The sequence below is a fragment of the Chiloscyllium punctatum genome, chromosome 4 (assembly GCF_047496795.1).
Source record: "Chiloscyllium punctatum isolate Juve2018m chromosome 4, sChiPun1.3, whole genome shotgun sequence".
NCBI lineage: Eukaryota > Metazoa > Chordata > Chondrichthyes > Orectolobiformes > Hemiscylliidae > Chiloscyllium > Chiloscyllium punctatum.
This window is the reverse complement of record NC_092742.1, coordinates 36514760-36535548: the sequence shown is the minus strand read 5'-3', so window position 1 is coordinate 36535548 and position 20789 is coordinate 36514760. Positions and strand designations below refer to the sequence as shown.

Sequence of the window (20789 nt, the reverse complement as noted above, 5' to 3'; positions counted from 1 at the left end):
CCAGGAAGCTTTTCTAACTCAGTATGTAGATTGTCCGACCAGAGGGGAGGCCATATTGGATTTGGTACTCGGTAACGAACCAGGACAAGTGATGGGCTTGTTAGTGGGTGAGCATTTTGGGTGACCACAATTCTGTGACTTTCACCTTGGTTATGGAGAGAGATAGGTGCATGCAACAGGGTAGGTTTTAGAATTGGGGGAAGGGTAAATACGATGCTGCAAGACAGGATCTGAGGAGTATAAGTTGGGAGCATAGGCTGTCAGGAAAGGATGTCATTGAAATGTGGAACTTTTTCAAGGAAGAAATATGACATGTCCTTGATATGTATGTACCTGTCAGGCAGGAAAGAGATGGTCGTGTGAGGGAACCTTGGTTGACGAGGGAGGTTGACTATCTAGTAAAGAGGAAGAAGGAGGCTTACATAAGGCTGAGGAAACAAGGTTCAGACAGAGCGTTGGAGGGATACAGGATAGCCAGGAGGGAGCTGAAGAAAGGGATTAGGAGAGCTAAGAGAGGGCATGAAAAATCTTTAGCGGGTAGGATCAAGGATAACCCCAAGGCCTTTTATGCGAATGTGAGAAACATGAGAATGACGAGAACGAGGGTAGGTCCAATCAAGGACAGTAGTGGGAGACTGTGTATTGAGTCAGAAGAGATAGGAGAGGTCTTGAATGAGTACTTTTCTTCAGTATTTACAAATGAGAAGGACCGTATTGTTGAAGAGGAGAGTATGAAACGGACTGGTAAGCTAGAAGAGATACTTCGGACTTCAACAGTTTCCTCATTTCCCCTTTCCCCACCTCATCCTCGTTCCAAACTTCCAGCTCAGCACTGTCCCCATGACTTGTCCGGACTTGTCCTACCTGCCTATCTCCTTTTCCACCTATCCACTCCACCCTCTCCTCCCTGACCTATCACCTTCATCCCCTCCCCCACTCACCCATTGTACTCTATGCTACTTTCTCCCCACCCCCACCCCCAACCTCCTCTACCTTATCTGTCCACGCTTCAGGCTCACTGCCTTTATTCCTGATGAAAGGCTTTTGCCCGAAACGTCAATTTCGCTGCTCCTTGGATGCTGCCTGAACTGCTGTGCTCTTCCAGCACCACTAATCGAGAATCTGGTTTCCAGCATCTGCAGTGATTGTTTTTACCTCGAAGGGATACTTGTTAGGAAGGAAGTTGTGTTGGACATTTTGAACAACTTGAGGATAGACAAGTCCCCCGGGCCTGACGGGATATATCCTAGGATTATGTGGGAAGCAAGAGAGGAAATTGCAGAGCCGTTGGCAATGATCTTTTCATCTTCACTGTCAACGGGGGTGGTACCAGGGGACTGGAGAGTGGCGAATATTGTGCCCCTGTTCAAAAAAGGGAATAGGGATAACCCCGGGAATTACAGGCCAGTTAGTCTTACTTCTGTGGTAGGCAAAGTAATGGAAAGGGTACTGAGGGATAGGATTTATGAGTATCTGGAAAGACACTGCTTGATTAGGGACAGCCAGCACGGATTTGTGAGGGATAGGTCTTGCCTTACAAATCTTATTGAATTCTTTGAGGAGGTAACCAAGTATGTGGATGAGGGTAGAGCAGTGGATGTAGTGTACATGGATTTTAGTAAGGCATTTGATAAGGTTCCGCATGGTAGGCTTATGCGGAAAGTCAGGAGGCATGGGATAGTGGGACATTTGGCCAGTTGGATAGAGAACTGGCTAACCGGTCGAAGTCAGAGAGTAGATTGTAAATATTCAGCCTGGAGCCCAGTTACAAGTGGAGTTCCGCAGGGATCAGTTCTGGGTCCTCTGCTGTTTGTAATTTTTATTAATGACTTGGAAGAGGGAGTCGAAGGGTGGGTCAGTAAATTTGCAGATGATACGAAGATTGGTGGAGTTGTGGATAGTGAGGAGGGCTGTTGTCGGCTGCAAAGGGACTTAGATATGATGCAGAGCTGGGCTGAGGAGTGGCAGATGGAGTTCAACCCTGTCAAGTGTGAGGTTGTCCATTTTGGAAGGACAAATAAGAATGCGGAATACAGGGTTAACGGTAGGGTTCTTAGTAAAGTGGAGGAGCAGAGGGATCTTGGGGTCTATGTTCATAGCTCTTTGAAAGTTGCCACTCGGGTGGATAGAGCTTGTAAGAAGGCCTATGGTGTATTAGCGTTCATTAGCAGAGGGATTGAATTCAAGAGTCGTGAAGTGATGTTGCAGCTGTACAGGACCTTGGTAAGGCCACATTTGGAATACTGTGTGCAGTTCTGGTCGCCTCACTTTAGGAAAGATGGGGAAGCTTTGGAGAGGGTGCAGAGGAGATTTACCAGGATGTTGCCTGGAATGGAGAATAGGTCGTACGAGGATACGTTGAGAGTGCTAGGCCTTTTCTCATTGGAATGGTGAAGGATGAGGGGTGACTTGATAGAGGTTTATAAGATGATCAGGGGAATAGATAGAGTAGACAGTCAGAGACTTTTTCCCTGGGTACAACAGAGTATTACAAGGGGACATAAATTTAAGGTGAAGGGTGCAAGGTATAGGGGGGAATGTCAGGGGTAGGTTCTTTACCCGGAGAGTGGTGGGGGCATGGAATGTGCTGCCTGTGGGAGTGGCAGAGTCAGAATCATTGGCGACCTTTAAGCGGCAATTGGATAGGTACATGGATAGGTGCTTAAGCTAGGACAAATGTTCGGCACAACATCGTGGGCCGAAGGGCCTGTTCTGTGCTGTATTGTTCTATGTTCTACCTTAAAACGTAAGGATCTCCTGGACCTTGTGCAGGCTATACGACTTTGGAATATATTTGTGAATTATGGAACTTGGATTAAAAAAGTTACAGCTTACCTGACATTACTTCTGCTTTATAGCCATTACTAGGATTAGCTTGAAATGCTTAATGACAGGGTCAAGATTGCTTCCAGCCAAGATTTTAGTCAGCATAGTTCGTTAATGCATGCAGTTTGCATCCAGAATTCTGTGATAGTGTCTTTAACCTGTTCTTTGTGAGAGCCTAATGAATGCAATTATTTTCTTGAAGGGCCTCTCATTATTCAAACAGAGCCTGTTCCCTCAGAGATTAAGAAGAACTATTGAATCTGCCACGCTGAGTGTGGTGGCAGCCATTTTTCATTTTCAATGTGCACTTGGGATTTGGATGTAAATGGAGGGCAACGTGAGTAGCACTTGATGTGAGTTTTAGGCCCAGCCTGTCAATCTAGTTGAGGTCCCCCTGAAACGTATATGTTGCTTTCTGCTTGCACTTCCTTTTGACCCTCTCAGGTTTGACCCATCCTACATTCCCACCCAACTTTTTCACTGAACTTTTCATCTCACGACCTCACTCTGAGTCTTAGGCCTACTGCTCAGTTAAGCCACATGTTGTTATGCACTATCCCACTACACTGGAGCCAGGATGGTGACTGGTCATCATCAATCCATCATGTAAGCAGTTGTACTGTTCTCTATCATCCCCAAAACTGACTTCCCAAAACTCAACACCACATCAGCTGCCCTTGATAAATCCCCTTGACTCTCAGTGAATAGATCTCCTAGAACACCCAAGTTGATAGGGTTGCTGAGAAGGTGTATGGTGTGTTCGCTTTCATTAGCAGAGGGATTGAATTTAAGAGCTCTGAGGTTATGCTGCAGCTCTAGAGTCCTGCTTAGACCACACTTGAAATATTGTGTTCAGTTCTGGTTGCCTCATTATAGGAAAGATGTGGAAGCTGTAGAGAGAGTGCAGAAGAGATTTACCAGGATGCTGCCTGGACTGGAGGGCATTTCTTATGAAGAAAGAATGAAAGAGCTGGGCCTTTTCTCATTGGAGTGAAGAAGGGTGAGAGGTGTCTTGGTAAAGGTGTACAAGACGATGAGAGCATGGACAGAGTGGATGGCCAGAGACTTTTTCTCATGGCGGAATTATCTATTATGAGGGGTTATGATTTTAAGGTAATTGGAGGAAGGTTTAGGGGAGATGTCAGAGGTTGGTTCTTTACTCAGAGTGTGGTGGGTGTGTGGAATGCACTGCCAGCAGTGAAGTAGAATCAGATACATTAGGGACATTTAAGCAAGTCTTTAGTCAGCACATGGAAGGTAGTACAATGAAGGGTGTGTAGGTTAGTCTGATTTTAGATTATGATAAAAGGCTAGTGCAATATCAAGGGCCAAAGGGCCCGTAGTGTGCTGTACTGTTCTATGTATAGACTTTGTGGACTTAAAGAATGACGATACCATATTAGGAGAATAATGTGTGTTACAGCATTTATCAAACATGTTTCAATTTGACTTACTGTGAGTTGTGTAATGGTATGTGTGCAAACTGTTTATTAAATTTTGCAGTGGTAATTAATAGTAAAACTGCCTGCACTTGTTCCCATTTCACTGATGAAGTTGACAACAGTTTTGGAAGTTTGCATATGTGCTGACGAATGTGAAAAACATAGGAATGGTAATGTGCCATTTAACATCTCTGAGCTCCTATTACACCATCCAAAGAGATCATGATTAATTTGAGAATTAATTGATTTGAGACTTAACTTCATATACCCGTCTTCGCTCCAAAATCAATCAATCAATAATCAACAAACAAATTGTTTAAATCTAGATTAATTAATGATCCAGCACCATTTAAAAATTACAAATAATTTTCCAAATGTCAAAACTCCATTTGTGAAATAGTACAAGGACTCTGCTCCCACATGATCCACATTATGAGACCACATTGTAGGTGAGGTCACATAATAACATCCTTTCAAAATTGCCAAGCCATTAGCTAGATAATAAAACAAGCAAAATGAACACTATCAACTTAAATACATTTTCACTTCTTGTGTTAAAAGGTACTTAATTGCACACTCTTAATTGAATGGATGGACCGGTGTTGAAGAAATAACTAAATTTTAATTGTTCACATATGAAGTTCATTTCTACCTTTGTTAGGCTTAGGATATTTTGAAGTTTTGTCATACTTGAAACTTTTGAGTTTTAATTAGCTGGGAAGACAATAATGGTTCCATTTCAGAGACAATTTCCTCTTCCTCCTCCTCTCCTCCACCACAGCTTGCTAGGTATTTTAAGGGTTTGGATCTGAAACACCATCAGTATTTGATTTTCAGTCATCATCTTGTTCGTCCTTGCTTATGTGGTAATATTCCAACAGGCATGTTGTCACTATCTAATTCAGCTCCAGGTACAACCCTGACATTGTTAATACTGTGAGAATTGAGTCCATCACACTTTACAACTCGGGTCTCACCTTCTAGTATACCTTCTTCATTACGTTTTCACTGCTGTCAGTTTCCATCTTGGATGCAGCACCTGGGAGTATCTCCGCAAGTTTTTGATACAGTTAACTGACAATACCTGCCAGGCTATTTGTAAATTCTCTTTCACATTGAATTTATTCAGACAACTTGTCACAATTACCTTAATATCCATCATTCTCTTGATCAGTTCTCTTCTGTACCTATATTTGCAGGTTAGTATGATGATCCCTTGATCAAGAGGTTGAATTTTTGATGTAATCAAATTCGGTGCTCCCCCTTCTTGGTACCAAGTTTTGAGGAGTGGATGCAAACACAATGGTTGAGCAGTATGATGCCCTTAAGTCATAGAGATGTACATCTTGAAAACAAACCCTTCAATCGAACTCATCTATGCCAACCAGATACCCTAAATTAATCGAGTCCCATTTCCAGCATTTAGCCCATATCCCTCTAAAGTCATCTTATTCATAACCCAACCAGCTGTCTTTCAAATGTTGTAATTGTATCAACCTCTACCACTTCCTCTGGCAATTCATTCCATGCATGCACCACCATCTGCATGAAAAAGTTGTCCCATCCATCCCTTTTCTATCTTTCTTCTCTCACCTTAAACCTATGCCCTTTAGTTCTGGACTGCCCCAACCCAGGGAAAAGACCTTGACTATTTCCATGCCCCTCATTATTTTATAAACATGTACAAAGTCACCTCTCAGCCTCTGACGCACCAGGGAAAATAGCCCCAGCCTATCAAGCCTCTCCTTTTAGCTCAAACCCTCCAACCCTGGCAACGTCTTTGTAATTTTTTTTTTCTGAACCCTTTTAAGCTTTGCAACATCTTTCCCATCGCAGGGAAATCAGAATCAAATGCAGTATTCCAAAAATGGCATAATCAATGTCCTGTACAGCCACAACATGACTTTCCAACTCCTATATATATAATGCACTGACCAATGAAGGCAAGCATACAAACGCCTTCTTCATTACCCTGTCTACCTGTGATTCCACTTTCAAGGAACTATGAATCTGCAATCCAAGGTCTATTTGTTCAGCAACGCTCCCCAGCACCCTACTATTAGTATATTAAGTCCTGCCCTGATTTGCCTAACCAAAATGGCAGCATCTCCCATTTATCTAAACTAGATTCCCACAAAATTCTAGAGTACACCTGATCAGTTCCTGGGGATTTATCCAACTTTTTACACATTTTAAGATGTCCAGCACCACCATCTCTGTAATATGGACACTTTCCAAGATATTGCTATTTATTTCCCCAAGTTGTCTAAACTTCCATATCTTTCTCCACAGTAAACATTGACACAAAATACTCATGCAATAACTAATTCACCTCCTTCAGATCCACACATAGGCAGCCTTGATGATCTTTAAGGGGCCATATTCTCTTCCTTATTACTCTTTTGCTGTTTTTGTATTTGTAGAATCCCTTTGGATTTTACTTAACCCTATTTGCCAAAGCTATTTCATGTTTCCTTTTATCCTCCTGATTTCCCTCTTAAAGTATACCTCCCACCCCACCCCACCCCACCCTACATATTCTTCTAGGAATTCACTCAATCCCTGCTGTTTATACCTGACATATGCTTCCTGATTTTTCTTGACCAGAATCCCAATTTCTCTAGTCATCCAGCATTCCCTACACCTACCAACTTTGCCTTTCACCCTAACAAGAATATACTATCCCTGGACTCTTGTTACCACATTTTTGAAGGCTTCCCACTTTCCAGCCATCCCTTTACCTGCAACTATTTACCTCCACTCAACTTGAGAGTTCTTGCCTAATACCTGCAATTTAGAATTTTAACTTTTAGATCAGCTCGGTCCTTTCCCACAACTACTTTATAATTAATAGAATTATCTTCACTGGTGCCAAAGTAATCCCCCACTGACACCTCTGTCACTTGCCCTACCTTACTTCCAAAGAGAAGGTCAAGTTTTGCTCCTGCTCTCAGAGGTACATCCACATACAAAATAAGAACGTTTTCTTGTACATAAATTCATCTCTATCTAAGCCATTAACACTGTGGCATCTTCAGTAATTTGTTCTGTCTGAAATGTTTTCTAACTTCTGTGTGTATTCATGCTGAAACCATTGTTCAAAATTAATGTCATTCAGGCTTTGGTACTGTTTGAATTAGAAATATTAGAACATGAGTAGTACATTCAGCCCCTTGAGCCCATTCCACTATTCAGAGAGATCATGGCTGATCTGTGGCCTAACTCCATATACCTGCTTTGTCCCATACTTTTGCTTAACAGAAGTATTTTTATCTCAGATTTAAAATTAACTGATCCAGTATTGTTGATGTCTATTTTGTTCCACAAATCCAGACGACACAAGTTTTCTGTACAAAAGCAGTACCTTTATTATTGCACAGCCGGTGAGAGATTCAAAGAATCCCTAAAGTAGCCAAGTGTCTACTTGTAGTGACTCTTCTTCGCAAATCTCTACCTTAAACACAGACAGTATATTTTATAGGAATTAGACTAAAGCATATCAGTCACATGGGCGCTTGTCATTACATACTTTAAAGTAGGTAATTACGAATTTGCAAAGCTTGATGAATGTCAATGTCCTGCGATATCATGTAAATTGATTACAGATTATTGTATTGTTTATGATTATGTGTTGATGGGAAGAGATTAAGGCAGAAGGGTTCTTCTTTTAGTAAATGGGAGATTCACATACCTATGCTAATATGGAGGGGAAGAAAGACAATGGGAGCAGGAGGCATTTTAACAGGGTTGTGGCCAGGACTATCAGTCTTGTCTGGAAAGGGCAAATTCCTCCATCTGGGATTACAGGGGAATCCACATGTGTGGCTCCATTAGGTTCTATTTCTAAGATACAGTCAGCCTCCTCACTACTGCGGTGTTCTGTCTGCATTGTAAGATACTGCAGTAAGTCATTTGGCAGGGGAATGTTTAACCCTTGACTCCCCAGTGTGTCCTGAAAGAGAAGCAAAGGATGGAACTGGCCCCGCTGTGGCATTTTAAATTTCCTCATTCCCTCCTTTTGATCATACCTACTCAGGTGAGGAACTTGGCGAGGGACCTTCTGGAACTCTGAAATGAGGGCAGGTTGCCCAAAACTCAAATAAGAGGTACAACATACCCCATGTAGCACGATCCCTCCCAATCTTTCAACCCGCTAATGAAATATGTACCGTTATAAGCTGTCAGGGTGGAACCAGTGCCCCCACCCAGCCTGGGAGCAGGATTATTCCAGAGGTGGCCTGAGGTTCTGTTTGGGACGGTGGACCAATCAAATATAAAGTAGCCTTATTCTATTAAGTTCTGAATAGGTTTGGCCCAGGGGATGGTAGAGGAGCATTCACTCATTCCCACATAAGTGCCTTTGGTGAGTTTCACCTCCCACCTGAAACAAATGGTTTAGGCCATGGTGTTGTTGAGAACTACAAGGGAGGGGGGCTTATGGGATTGGTTGTAATTAGGGTGATACCAGCCCCTGAATGAGGTCATGTTATCCCCTGCTGACCGCCACTCTTGTGCATTATTGGTGTTAGCAAGGTTACCGGAGGGGCTTCGACACAGTAGTGATTCGGCCAGTTTGTGCCATCAAAAATGTAAGGGCTACAAAGGGATTCCTCCACCAATTGGGGGGCACATACCCAGCAGCGGGTGTCTCTCCCTGTTATGCGGGCAGTCTGTTAGGCTAGGTGCAAAAAGGTATGATGCTGCAGGCAGTCAATTTGAGATCCATCTATTCTCAAGGTCCCTTCTCCCAAAGTCACAAGTATGGAAAGCATCGTTGTCCTTAGTTGTTGTCTGCTTCCACTCTGATTCTTTGCGGTCAGTTCTGTGTATCCACCAGGGATGGCCTTGTACTTTCACAGCCGTGGGAGTGGTTAGCAGCACCTGTAATGGTCCTTTCCATCTTGGTCCCACCTTCTTTTGTTCCTAGGCCTTTATCAGGATGAAGTCCCCCAGTTCAGCAGCAGGGTAGTCTTCTTCAGGCAGATCGTCGCTTTCTTTGCAAGCCTGGTGTCCCTGCGAATGGAAACTTGAGAGTTTTGGTTAGCTCCTGTCAGTACGCCCCCACCTCCTCTCATATCTAGGGTGTTCATATCTAGACTGTCGTGATGGGGATGGGGATGGGGTTGTTGTTGGACTCTCCCAGGTACCCATAAAGTCCTCATGGGCTTCCCGTAAACTCAGCAAGAGACCGGCTGGTCTTGCTAGAATGGTAACCCTCATGTGGAACAGAGCTAGAGGGAGGACGTTCATCCAACTTAGGCCTGTTTCCTGTTTTAGCTTTGCCAACTTGTATTTTAGGGTACCATTTGCCTGTTCCACCATTCCAGCCACCTTTGGGTAGTGGTTATGGTGGAATTGTTGTTTTATCGCTAGTTCCCTGCAAATCCCCTGGTTAATTTTGGCCGCAAAGTGCGGCCCATTATCTGAGCTAATAGTCTCCGAGAGTCCATATCGTGGAATTAATTCCCTCAGCAGTATTTTCGCTACTGTTGCAGCCGTATTGTCCGTCGTTGTAAAAGCTTATGTTGCCAGAACAATTCAGTCCCTCTGAGATCTGTAATAAACCACAATTTTAAGTAATTTGCAGGTGTATTTTACATTTTAATTTTCGAACTGAAAATGTTAGGGCCCTTTAAAATCTCAAGTTTTGCATTTGTATGCAGGAACCAGCAGAATCTGAAAATGCAAAAGATGTGTTTGGTGGTAGATTAACCGCTGATATGGTTACAGAGAGACTGGGGCATTCAAACTTTTCAGAAATTTTAAAGTTGGAGATGCCAGAATCTGCAATCAGGTAAAATCTAATAATTATAATGACTTGCTTAAATATTTCTTGTGGTAAGTCAACATTAAAATTATACCATAATTCTGTTTTAAGTCGTTATTAAATGCATCAAGTTTTGAACATTCTCAACTGTACCAGCCAAAAAGTTCTGTGATGAATGGGAGAATTGTCACAAAGCAATCACATAAATTATATGTACTTTATTGTTTATTTATGAAATATGGTTAGCACATTTAAAATACTTTTGCTGGCCGGAGAGGATAATTTTGTTGCAAAATATCACATTAAAGACATGGGCAGAATTTTGTTTCAGTGCTGGCTATTGCCAACAGCCCAAGAAACACTAGGAGAGGGCCAACTCCATTTTGGTGCTCTGCAGCACTCAAGATCACATTTTAAATATGGCACAGAACTAATTGATTACTCACTCCAAGAGCTACCAGTGAATTGAAGGCCTGAGAACTCAGCACCACAACGAGTAGTGTGGAAACTGCACCTGGAAGATTCGGGTGTCATGGAATGACATCCATTCAACTCTCTAATTAGAATCTGGGACCAGTGAGTCCTATCAGACCAGTGAACTGAGATAGTGGGGATGGGGAGAGGAGAGCAAAAGGCCCATTGCTGATGAGAATGGTCCTCTCAGGACCAAAGTGTGCCTGAAAGAAGGCATTTAGCACGCTTGCCTTCATTGCTCAGATCATTGAGTATAGGAGTTGGGATGTCATGTTATGGTTGTACAGGATGTTGGTGAGGTCACTTTTGGAGTACTGTCTTCAGTTCTGGACATCCTGCTATAGGAAGGATATTATTACATTTTAGAGGGTGAAGAAATGATTTACAATAATATTACAGAGACTGAGGGTTTGAGTTATAATGAGAGGCTGGATAGGTTGGGACATTTACACTGGCGTGTAGAAGGTTAAGGGGTGACCTTAAAACCATGAGGGGCATAGATAAGGTGAACAGCAAAGATCATTCCATAGGATAGGGGAGTTCAAAATTAGAGGGTATATTTTTAAGATGAAAGGAGGAAGATTTAAATGGGACTTGAGCAACTTTTTCAAACAGTGGATAGTTTGTATGTGGAATGAACTGCTAGAGGAAGTGATAGATGCATGTATAGTTATGACATTTAAAAGATATTTGGACAGGTACTTAAATAGGAATTCTTTAGAGGGATATGGGCCAATTGCAGTCAAATGGGACTAGTTTACTTTTGAAAACTTGGTCGACATAGACAAGTTGGTCCGAAAGGCTTGTTTCCGTGCTGTATGATGCTATGACTAGGAAGGTGCCCTCTAGTCCATTGAAAGGTTAACTGGTAATTTCCCTATGTGGCAGCGGGCCACCATTGCAGGTAAAATGTGAGTGCAGGCAGGAGTAGGCACTTAGTCATTTAGGTGACTTACTTGGCCATATGGAGGGAAGGGGCTTGCCTCCCACTAGTGAGATTGCATGGCAGTTGAAAGACAATAGAACTCCAACTACTGCCTTTCCTTGTGGTTTAACATGTGTCCCTGCCCCATCTCTAGAATGATGATAAATTCTGCCAACTAGTCTTCAGAAGATATGTTTTAATTGTAAATAAAATCCACAGGTTTACAGTTTGATAGTTTTCCTGTCTGCCTTTCCCTCTCCACCCCACACTTTTCCATGCCACCCTTTTCTCCCCTCCCCCTTGCCCTCACCAAGTTACTCAAACCAAGGTTTCATTCCTGTTTCTGGATTAGTGGTGCTGGAAGAGCACAGCGGTTCAGGCAGCATCCAAGTAGCTTCGAAATCGACGTTTCGGGCAAAAGCCCTTCATCAGGAATAAAGGCAGTGAGCCTGAAGCATGGAGAGATAAGCTAGAGGAGGGTGGGGGTGGGGAGAAAGTAGCATAGAGTACAATGGGTGAGTGGGGGAGGGGATGAAGGTGATAGGTCAAGGAGAAGAGGGTGGAGTGGATAGGTGGAAAATTGTCTTGTACTTAATAAAAAGTTCAGGTTGGATATTAAAATAGTGTTAAACCATATGGATTTCTTTTTCTTTCATAGCATGTGGGCCTCATTGGCCTGGCTAGCTTTTAAAATGCCCTTCAGAAGATAGTTGAGAGTAGCTATCTTGAATCACTTTATTCTATGTAGTGTAAGTATCAAGATTAGAGTGGTGCTGGAAAAGCACAGCAGGTCAGGCAGCACCCAAGGACCTGCTATGCCTTTCCAGTACCACTCCAATCTTGACTGTGATCTCCAGCATCTACAGTCCTCACTTTCACCTGTAGTGTAAGTATGCCCAAAGTTATCCTTCAGGTTCACAGGACAGTCTACCCACCCTCCAACTCTCAGAACAACCTATGAGCCTTCCAGCTCACAGTTAGGCCTGCCAGACCCAGGGACACACAAAACAGTGCAGGTAATAAATCCAACAAACAACAAGACAATCAATTGTCAACACACTGAGTCTCTTGTGGTACAGAGTCCATTACCATAAACAATTTTCTTCAAAATGTAGAGTCCATTCCCAGGAACAGAGTCCACTCCAGTATACAAAGTGCATTGTCAGAAATTAGGTCCACTCCAAACTGCAGAGTCTGTTGCTAAAAACAGTCCACAATAGAGGGCAAAGTCCACTCCTGAAGGTAGCAAATGCACACCCCACAGCACACAGGTGTTCAGTCTCCATAGAGTCCCGGTCCATCCATAGAGAACCAGGCCCACTCACAGGAGCACAGTACATTGTAAAGGTACAGTTAACTCACCTTTTGGCCCACTCCAGGACGCAGCAAATGCTCACCTCCCAGCACACACACACACACACACACACACACACACACGTTCATTCTTTACAGAGACCTCATCTACCAAAGGGCCAGGCGTACCCATAGGAATAGCTCATCTGGAAAGGTGGATTTTCTCACAGGGGCTCCGCCCAAACACCAAAAAGAGTGAAAACACTACAAAAGACAAAAAAAGTCAAAATGTAAGGGCTAAACCCTCCCATAAAAATCGACATTTTTCTCCTACTTTGAGGAGAAGACAGAGTAACACACAGGCTGTAACCAGCCAGTGAAACAACAGTTCCCTAATGAGAACTGAGTTACACCAGAAACACATTAACCGTGTAGATCAGGCAGTTTAAAAACCAATCCTCAATAAAAAGGAATACTAGTTAACAACTAATAATTCAGCCAGTTCAGGAATCAGGTTTCCTCAAAAAACAAACAAAATACCAACAGCAGCAGCAATACATTGACTGTGGCCCAGCCAGCAAAGAGTCAGTCCCCTAAACTGGGGAGATTCTAAATCTCCTGTCTTTATTTATTAAGCAATACAGTTTTCTGGCTCTCGGTCACTGACACAGCTTAGAACATAGAACATAGAACATAGAACATAGAACATAGAACAATACAGCACAGAACAGGCCCTTCGGCCCACGATGTTGTGCCGAACTTCTATCCTAGATTAAGCACCCATCCATGTACCTATCCAAATGCCGCTTAAAGGTCGCCAATGAATCTGACTCTACCACTCCCACGGGCAGCGCATTCCATGCCCCCACCACTCTCTGGGTGAAGAACCCACCCCTGACATCTCCCCTATACCTTCCACCCTTCACCTTAAATTTATGTCCCCTTGTAACACTCTGTTGTACCCGGGGAAAAAGTTTCTGACTGTCTACTCTATCTATTCCTCTGATCATCTTATAAACCTCTATCAAGTCACCCCTCATCCTTCGCCGTTCCAACGAGAAAAGGCCGAGAACTCTCAACCTATCCTCGTACGACCTACTCTCCATTCCAGGCAACATCCTGGTAAATCTTCTCTGCACCCTCTCCAAAGCTTCCACATCTTTCCTAAAGTGAGGCGACCAGAACTGCACACAGTACTCCAAATGTGGCCTAACCAAAGTCCTGTACAGCTGCAACATCACCTCACGACTCTTGAATTCAATCCCTCTGCTAATGAACGATAATACTCCATAGGCCTTCTTACAAACTCTATCCACCTGAGTGGCAACCTTCAAAGATCTATGTACATAGACCCCAAGATCCCTCTGTTTCTCCACCTGACCAAGAACCCTACCATTAACCCTGTATTCCGCATTCTTATTTGTTCTTCCAAAATGGACAACTTCACACTTGGCAGGGTTGAACTCCATCTGCCACTCCTCAGCCCAGCTCTGCATCCTATCTAAGTCCCTCTGCAGCCGACAACAGCCCTCCTCACTGTCCACAACTCCACCTATCTTTGTATCATCTGCAAATTTACTGACCCACCCTTCGACTCCCTCATCCAAGTCATTAATAAAAATTACAAACAGCAGAGGACACAGAACTGATCCCTGCGGAACTCCACTTGTAACTGGACTCCATGCTGAATATTTACCATCTACTACCACTCTCTGACTTCGACCGGTTAGCCAGTTTTCTATCCAATTGGCCAAATTTCCCTCTATCCCATGCCTCCTGACTTTCCGCATAAGCCTACCATGGGGAACCTTATCAAATGCCTTACTAAAATCCATGTACACTACATCCACTGCTCTACCCTCATCCACATGCTTGGTCACCTCCTCGAAGAATTCAATAAGACTTGTAAGGCAAGACCTACCCTTCACAAATCCGTGCTGGCTGTCCCTAATCAAGCAGTGCCGTTCCAGATACTCGTAAATCCTATCCCTCAGTACCCTTTCCATTACTTTGCCTACCACAGAAGTAAGACTAACTGGCCTGTAATTCCCGGGGTTATCCCTATTCCCTTTTTTGAACAGGGGCACAACATTCGCTACTCTCCAGTCCCCTGGTACCACCCCCGTTGCCAGTGAAGACGAGAAGATCATTGCCAACGGTACTGCAATTTCCTCTCTTGCTTCCCACATAATCCTAGGATATATCCCGTCAGGCCCGGGGGACTTGTCTATCCTCAAGTTGTTCAAAATGTCCAACACATCTTCCTTCCTAACAGATATCTCTTCTAGCTTATCAGTCCATTTCACACTCTCCTCTTCAACAATACAGTCCCTCTCGTTCGTAAATACTGAAGAGAAGTACTTGTTCAAGACCTCTCCTATCTCTTCCGACTCAATACACAGTCTCCCACCACTGTCCTTGATCGGACCTACCCTCGTTCTCGTCATTCTCAGGTTTCTCACATACGCATAGAATGCCTTGGGGTTATCCTTGATCCTATCCGCCAGGGATTTTTCATGCCCTCTCTTAGCTCTCCTAATCCCTTTCTTCAGGTCCCTTCTGGCTATCCTGTATCCCTCCACTGCTCTGTCTGAACCTTGTTTCCTCAACCTTATGTAAGCCTCCTTCTTCCTCTTTACTAGACATTCAACCTCCCTCGTCAACCAAGGCTCCCTCACACGACCATTTCTTTCCTGCCTGATCGGTACATACATATCAAGGACACGTCGTATCTGCTCCTTGAAAAAGTCCCACATTTCCACCACATCCTTCCCTGACAGCCTATGCTCCCAACGTATGCTCCTCAAATCCTGTCTTACAGCATCGTAATTTCCCTTCCCCCAATTGTAGAAACTTCCTTGTTGTGCGCACCTATCTCTCTCCATAACCAAGGTGAAAGTCACAGAATTGTGGTCGCCATCACCAAAATGTTCACCCACTAACAAGCCCACCACTTGTCCCGGTTCGTTACCGAGTACCAAATCCAATATGGCCTCCCCTCTGGTTGGACAATCTACATACTGCGTTAGAAAAGCTTCCTGGACACACTGCACAAACACCGCCCCATCCAATCTACTTGATCTAAAGAGCTTCCAATCAATATTTGGGAAGTTGAAGTCGCCCATGACTACGACCCTGTGGCTTCTGCACCTTTCCAAAATCTGTTTCCCAATCTGTTTCTCCACATCTCTGCTGCTATTGGGGGGCCTATAATAAACACCCAACAAGGTGACTGCACCTTTCCTATTTCTGACTTCAGCCCATACTACCTCCAGAGGCAGATCCCCCTCAAACTTCCTTTCTGCAGCCGTTATACCATTTCTAATTAGCAATGCCACCCCCCCTCCTTTTTTACCACCCTCCCTAATCTTACTGAAACATCTGTACCCAGGAACCTCCAACAGCCATTCCTGTCCCTCATCTATCCATGTTTCCGTGATGGCTACAACATCGTAGTCCCAGGTACCGATCCATGCCTTAAGTTCACCCACCTTATTTCTGATACTCCTTGCATTTAAGTATACGCACTTGAGCCCATCTCTGTGTCTGTAAGTAGTCCCTGTCAGTGCTACCTTCTCCACAGCCTCCCTACAGTCTTGGACATCCTGACACACAGCTAGCTTACTTGCTGGACTACAAGTCCGGATCCCATCCCCCTGCCAAATTAGTTTAAACCCCCACGAAGAGTGCTAGCAAACCTACCCCCCAGGATATTGGTGCCCTTCTGGTTCAGGTGCAACCCGTCCTGTTTATACAGGTCCCACCTTCCCCAGAATGCAGTCCAATTGTCCAAATATCTGAAGCCCTCCCTCCTACACCATCCTTGCAGCCACGTGTTCAACTGCACTCTCTCCCTATTCTTTGCCTCTCTGTCACGTGGCACCGGCAACAACCCAGAGATGACGATTCTGTCTGTCCTAGCTTTTAGCTTCCAGCCTAACTCCTTGAGCTCTTGAATGACCTCCCCGCCCCTCTTCCTACCTATGTCGTTGGTGCCAATGTGTACCACGACTTCTGGCTGCACACCCTCCCCCTTAAGGATTCTGAAGACACGGTCCGAGACGTCTCGGACCCTAGCACCCGGGAGGCAACAAACCATCCGAGAGTCTCGCCCATGTCCACAGAACCGCCTGTCCGTCCCTCTAACTAGAGAGTCCCCTATAACTAGCGCTCTCTTCTTCTCCCCCTTTCCCTTCTGAATCTCAGAGCCACAGACCCCTTCACTGCAGCTTACACCTGCAAGGCTGTCCCCCCCAACAGTTTCCAAAGCTGCATACTTATTTTTTAGGGGAACGACTACAGGGGAACCCTGCACTGCCTGTTTCTTCCCCTTCCCACCTCTAACTGTTACCCAGCTACCTCTGTTCTCTGGCGTAACTATGTCCCTGTAGCTTCTATCGATCACCCTCTCAGCCCCTCGAATAATCCTCAGCTCATCCAGTTCCAGTTCCAGTTCCCTAACTCGTTCGGTGAGGATCAGGATCTGACTGCATTTCCTGCACACGAAGTCGGCAGGAGTATCGGTGGTCACCCCTACCTCAAACATCCTGCAGGAGGAACATTCCACCGCCTGTGCTGCCATGACTGTACACTGTCTCCAAAAACAAGAACACTGAGTCAATAACCTGTGGACTTTAAAGTTAGGTTAGAGGAGGAGGGTGGGAGGGAGGCCCTACGGGAGTAGGACCTGGGGTTTAGAACACACCCACTCAAATACTAATCACTTGCCTTCCCGCCCAGCTATGCGCTCCAACCTCACTTCCGCTGCCCGCTACAGGTAAGTAATTTTGAAACAAACTGTCTTACCTTAGCTGTAGTCTCCCGGGTTCGTTTTTCCTCGGCCGCTGCTCCCACCTCTAGGACTGCCCATCCCGATTACCCCTTCTTGGGACAACAGTGCTGACAACAGCGTACCCATCTTCTGGCGTTCAGGGTAACTGGCATCGGGGTACCCTACCCACCTTCCAGCTTTTTTTTATTTCAAAAATATACTTTATTCATAAAATGATTTGATGGTCTGTACATTTGGTCATGCCATACATATGTCAATATTTACATACACAGATCAGAATTTATCACTGTTATATACAGGTCTGTGCATTTTTCAATCTTATGCACATATATTTAGCTGAGGCATCAGCAGAGCCCAAAAAACGTCCGAATGGACCCCCTGTTCTTCTTTAGGCAGGCAGATGTTACACGGTGGTCTTTCCCTACCGCGCCTTGGCTTCAGCGCATCCCTCAACACGTAGTCTTGGACCTTGGAATGTGCCAGTCTGCAACACTCAGTCGGGGTCAACTCCTTCAGCTGGAAGATCAACAGGTTTCGGACCGCCCAGAGAGCGTCCTTCACCGAGTTGATGATCCTCCAGGCGCAGTTAATGTTCGTCTCGGTGTGAGTCCCGGGGAACAGGCCGTAGAGCACGGAGTCCCGCGTCACGGCGCTGCTCGGGACGAACCTTGACAAGCACCACTGCATTCCTCTCCAGACTTCCTCTGCATAGGCACATTCCAGAAGGAGGTGTGTGACAGTCTTGTTCCCCCCGCAGCCACTTCGAGGACAGCGTGCGGTGCGGCAGAGAGTCCGGGCGTGCGTGAAGGATCTCACAGGCAGAGCCCTTCTCACCACCAGCCAAGTCATGTCTTGGTGCTTGTTGGAATGTTCTGGCGATGAGTCAGTCTGCCAAATGGCTTTGACAGTCTGCTCAGGGAACCGCTCGAATCCTTTTCCCGAAGGGTCTCAAGGACACTACGTGCTGACCACTTCCTGATGGACTTGTGGTCAAAGGTGTTTTTCCTCATAAATTTCTCCATGAAGGACAGGTGGCACGGAACGGTCCAACTACTTGGAGCGTTCCACAGCAGCGGGGCCAGGCCCATCCTTCGCAACACTGGGGACAGGTAGAACCTCAGTACGTAGTGACACTTGGGTGTTTGCGTACCGGGGATCCACGCACAGCTTGATGCAGCCACACATAAAGGTGGCCATCAGGGTGAGGGTGGCATTGGGCGTGTTTTTTCCCCCATTGCACCGGTCTTTATACATTGTGTGTCTACGGACCCGGTCCATCTTTGATCTCCACATGAAGTGGAAGATGGCCCGGGTGACTGCGGCGGCACAGGTTCTGGGGATAGGCCAGACCTGTGCCACATATAGCAATACTGAGAGTACCACACACCCGATGACCAGGTTTTTTCCCGCGATGGAGAGCGACCGTTGCTCCCATCTGCCTAGTTTCTGTCTCATCTTCCTGATCCGCTCCTCCCAGGTCTTCGCGCACGCCCCAGCCCCCCCTAACCAAATACCCAGCACCTTCAGGTGGTCAGTCCTGACGGTGAAGGGGATAGAGGATTGGTTGGCCCAGTTCCCGAAGAGCATGGCCTCGCTCTTGCCTCGGTTTACCTTGACCCCCGAGGCCCGTTCGAACTGGTCACAGATGCACATGAGTCTGTGCACGGACAGCGGATCCGAGCAGAAAACAGTGACGTCATCCATGTACAGGGAGGCTTTAACCTGTAGGCCCCCGCTGCCAGGAATAGTCACCCCTCTCAGGCTCGTATCCTTCCTGATGGATTCGGCAAATGGCTCTATGCAACACACAACCAAGGCGGGTGAGAGGGGGCATCCCTGCCTGACTCCAGATCTTACAGGGAAGCTATCTGATTCCCACCCATTGATTGAGACTGCACTGACAATGTTGGTGTAGAGCAGTCTGATCCAATTTCCGATTCCCTCCCCAAAGCCCATTTTGGAGAGGTCATCCCTCATATATGTATGCGATATCCTGTCAAAGGCTTTCTCCTGGTCCAGGCTGATGAGGCAGGTGTCCACCCCCCTGTCCTTCACAAAGGCGATCGTATCCCTGACGAGTGCAAGACTCTCAGAGATCTTCCTGCACGGTACAGCACAGGTTTGGTCCGGATGGATCACCGATCCCAGAGCAGATCTGACCCAGTTGGCGATGACCTTTGACAAGCTTTTGTAGTCTGTATTTAACAGTGAGATCAGTCTCCAATTTCTAATTTCCTCCCTCTCCCCCTTCTGCTTGTAGATGAGGGTGATGATGCCTTTCCTCATGGATTCACTCATGGTACCTGCCCGAAGCATACTGACGTACACCTCCAGCAAGTCCTGGCCAATCAAGTCCCAAAGAGCGGAATAAATCTCGACCGGTAAGCCGTCGCTTCCGGGAGTTTTATTCTTGTCGAAGGACTCGAGGGCCTTGGTCAGCTCATCCAGAGATAGCGGCTGGTCCAGCCTCTCTTGTGTTCCGTCATCTAGGACCTCCGTGATAGAGGACAGGAATGACTGGGATGCCGCACTGTCGATTGGCTTTGAGTCATACAGACTGGCATAGAAGGATTTGCTGATCCTCATGAAGTCAGCCTTAGATGACGTTACTGAGCCATCTTCTTCCTTCAGGCTGCTGAGCACAGAGCTCTCTTTGTGCTGGAAGAAGAAACGTGAGCACGTCTCGTCCTGCTCCACCGAGCGGACCCTGGACCGGAAGATTATCCTGGAGGCCTCCGAGGCAAAGAGCGAGGCTTGCTAGCCCTTCACCTCCTGGAGGTCCTCCATGACATCGACCCCGATCGTCTGCAGCAGGAGCAGGTTCTGCATGCTTTCCTGGAGTTGGGACAGTTTTCCCCGCCTCTCTCTCGCCTCCTGAACACTTTTGAAGATAAAGAACCACTTGATGTTCCCTTTTACCGTTTCCCACCAGTCTGCTGGAGACTCAAAGAGGGGCTTCATGGTTCTCCAACCTGCGTAATCCCTCTTGAGCTCTTCGATGTTTCCCGGGGTCAACAGCTTGGTGTTCAGTTTCCACGTTCCCTTGCCTGCCCGCTGCTCGTCCTGTAGGTGACAGTCGGCCAGCAGGAGGCAGTGGTCAGAGAAGATCACCGGCTTGACGTTGGTGGTTCTGACCGAGAGCGCTCGGGACACAAACAGGTAATCTATCCTTGAGCGGATAGACCCGTCTGTCCGTGACCAGGTGTATCTACGCTGCGCTCCATTTGCAGGGGGTGCTGAAGACGTCGTGCAGCTTGGCATCTTTGACCG

The 20789-nt window shown here is 45.8% G+C and overlaps 1 protein-coding gene across 1 annotated transcript in view; it reads left to right on the top strand.

Annotated features, from left to right (window-relative positions):
• The window catches only part of lrrc9 (leucine rich repeat containing 9), a 242353-nt gene that overhangs the window by 167426 nt on the left and 54138 nt on the right, over positions 1–20789 (top strand). The window contains exon 26 of the mRNA XM_072568390.1: positions 9932–10062. Within this exon, the coding sequence (XP_072424491.1) occupies positions 9932–10062 (131 nt within the window). The remainder of the gene's footprint in view (positions 1–9931; positions 10063–20789) is intronic.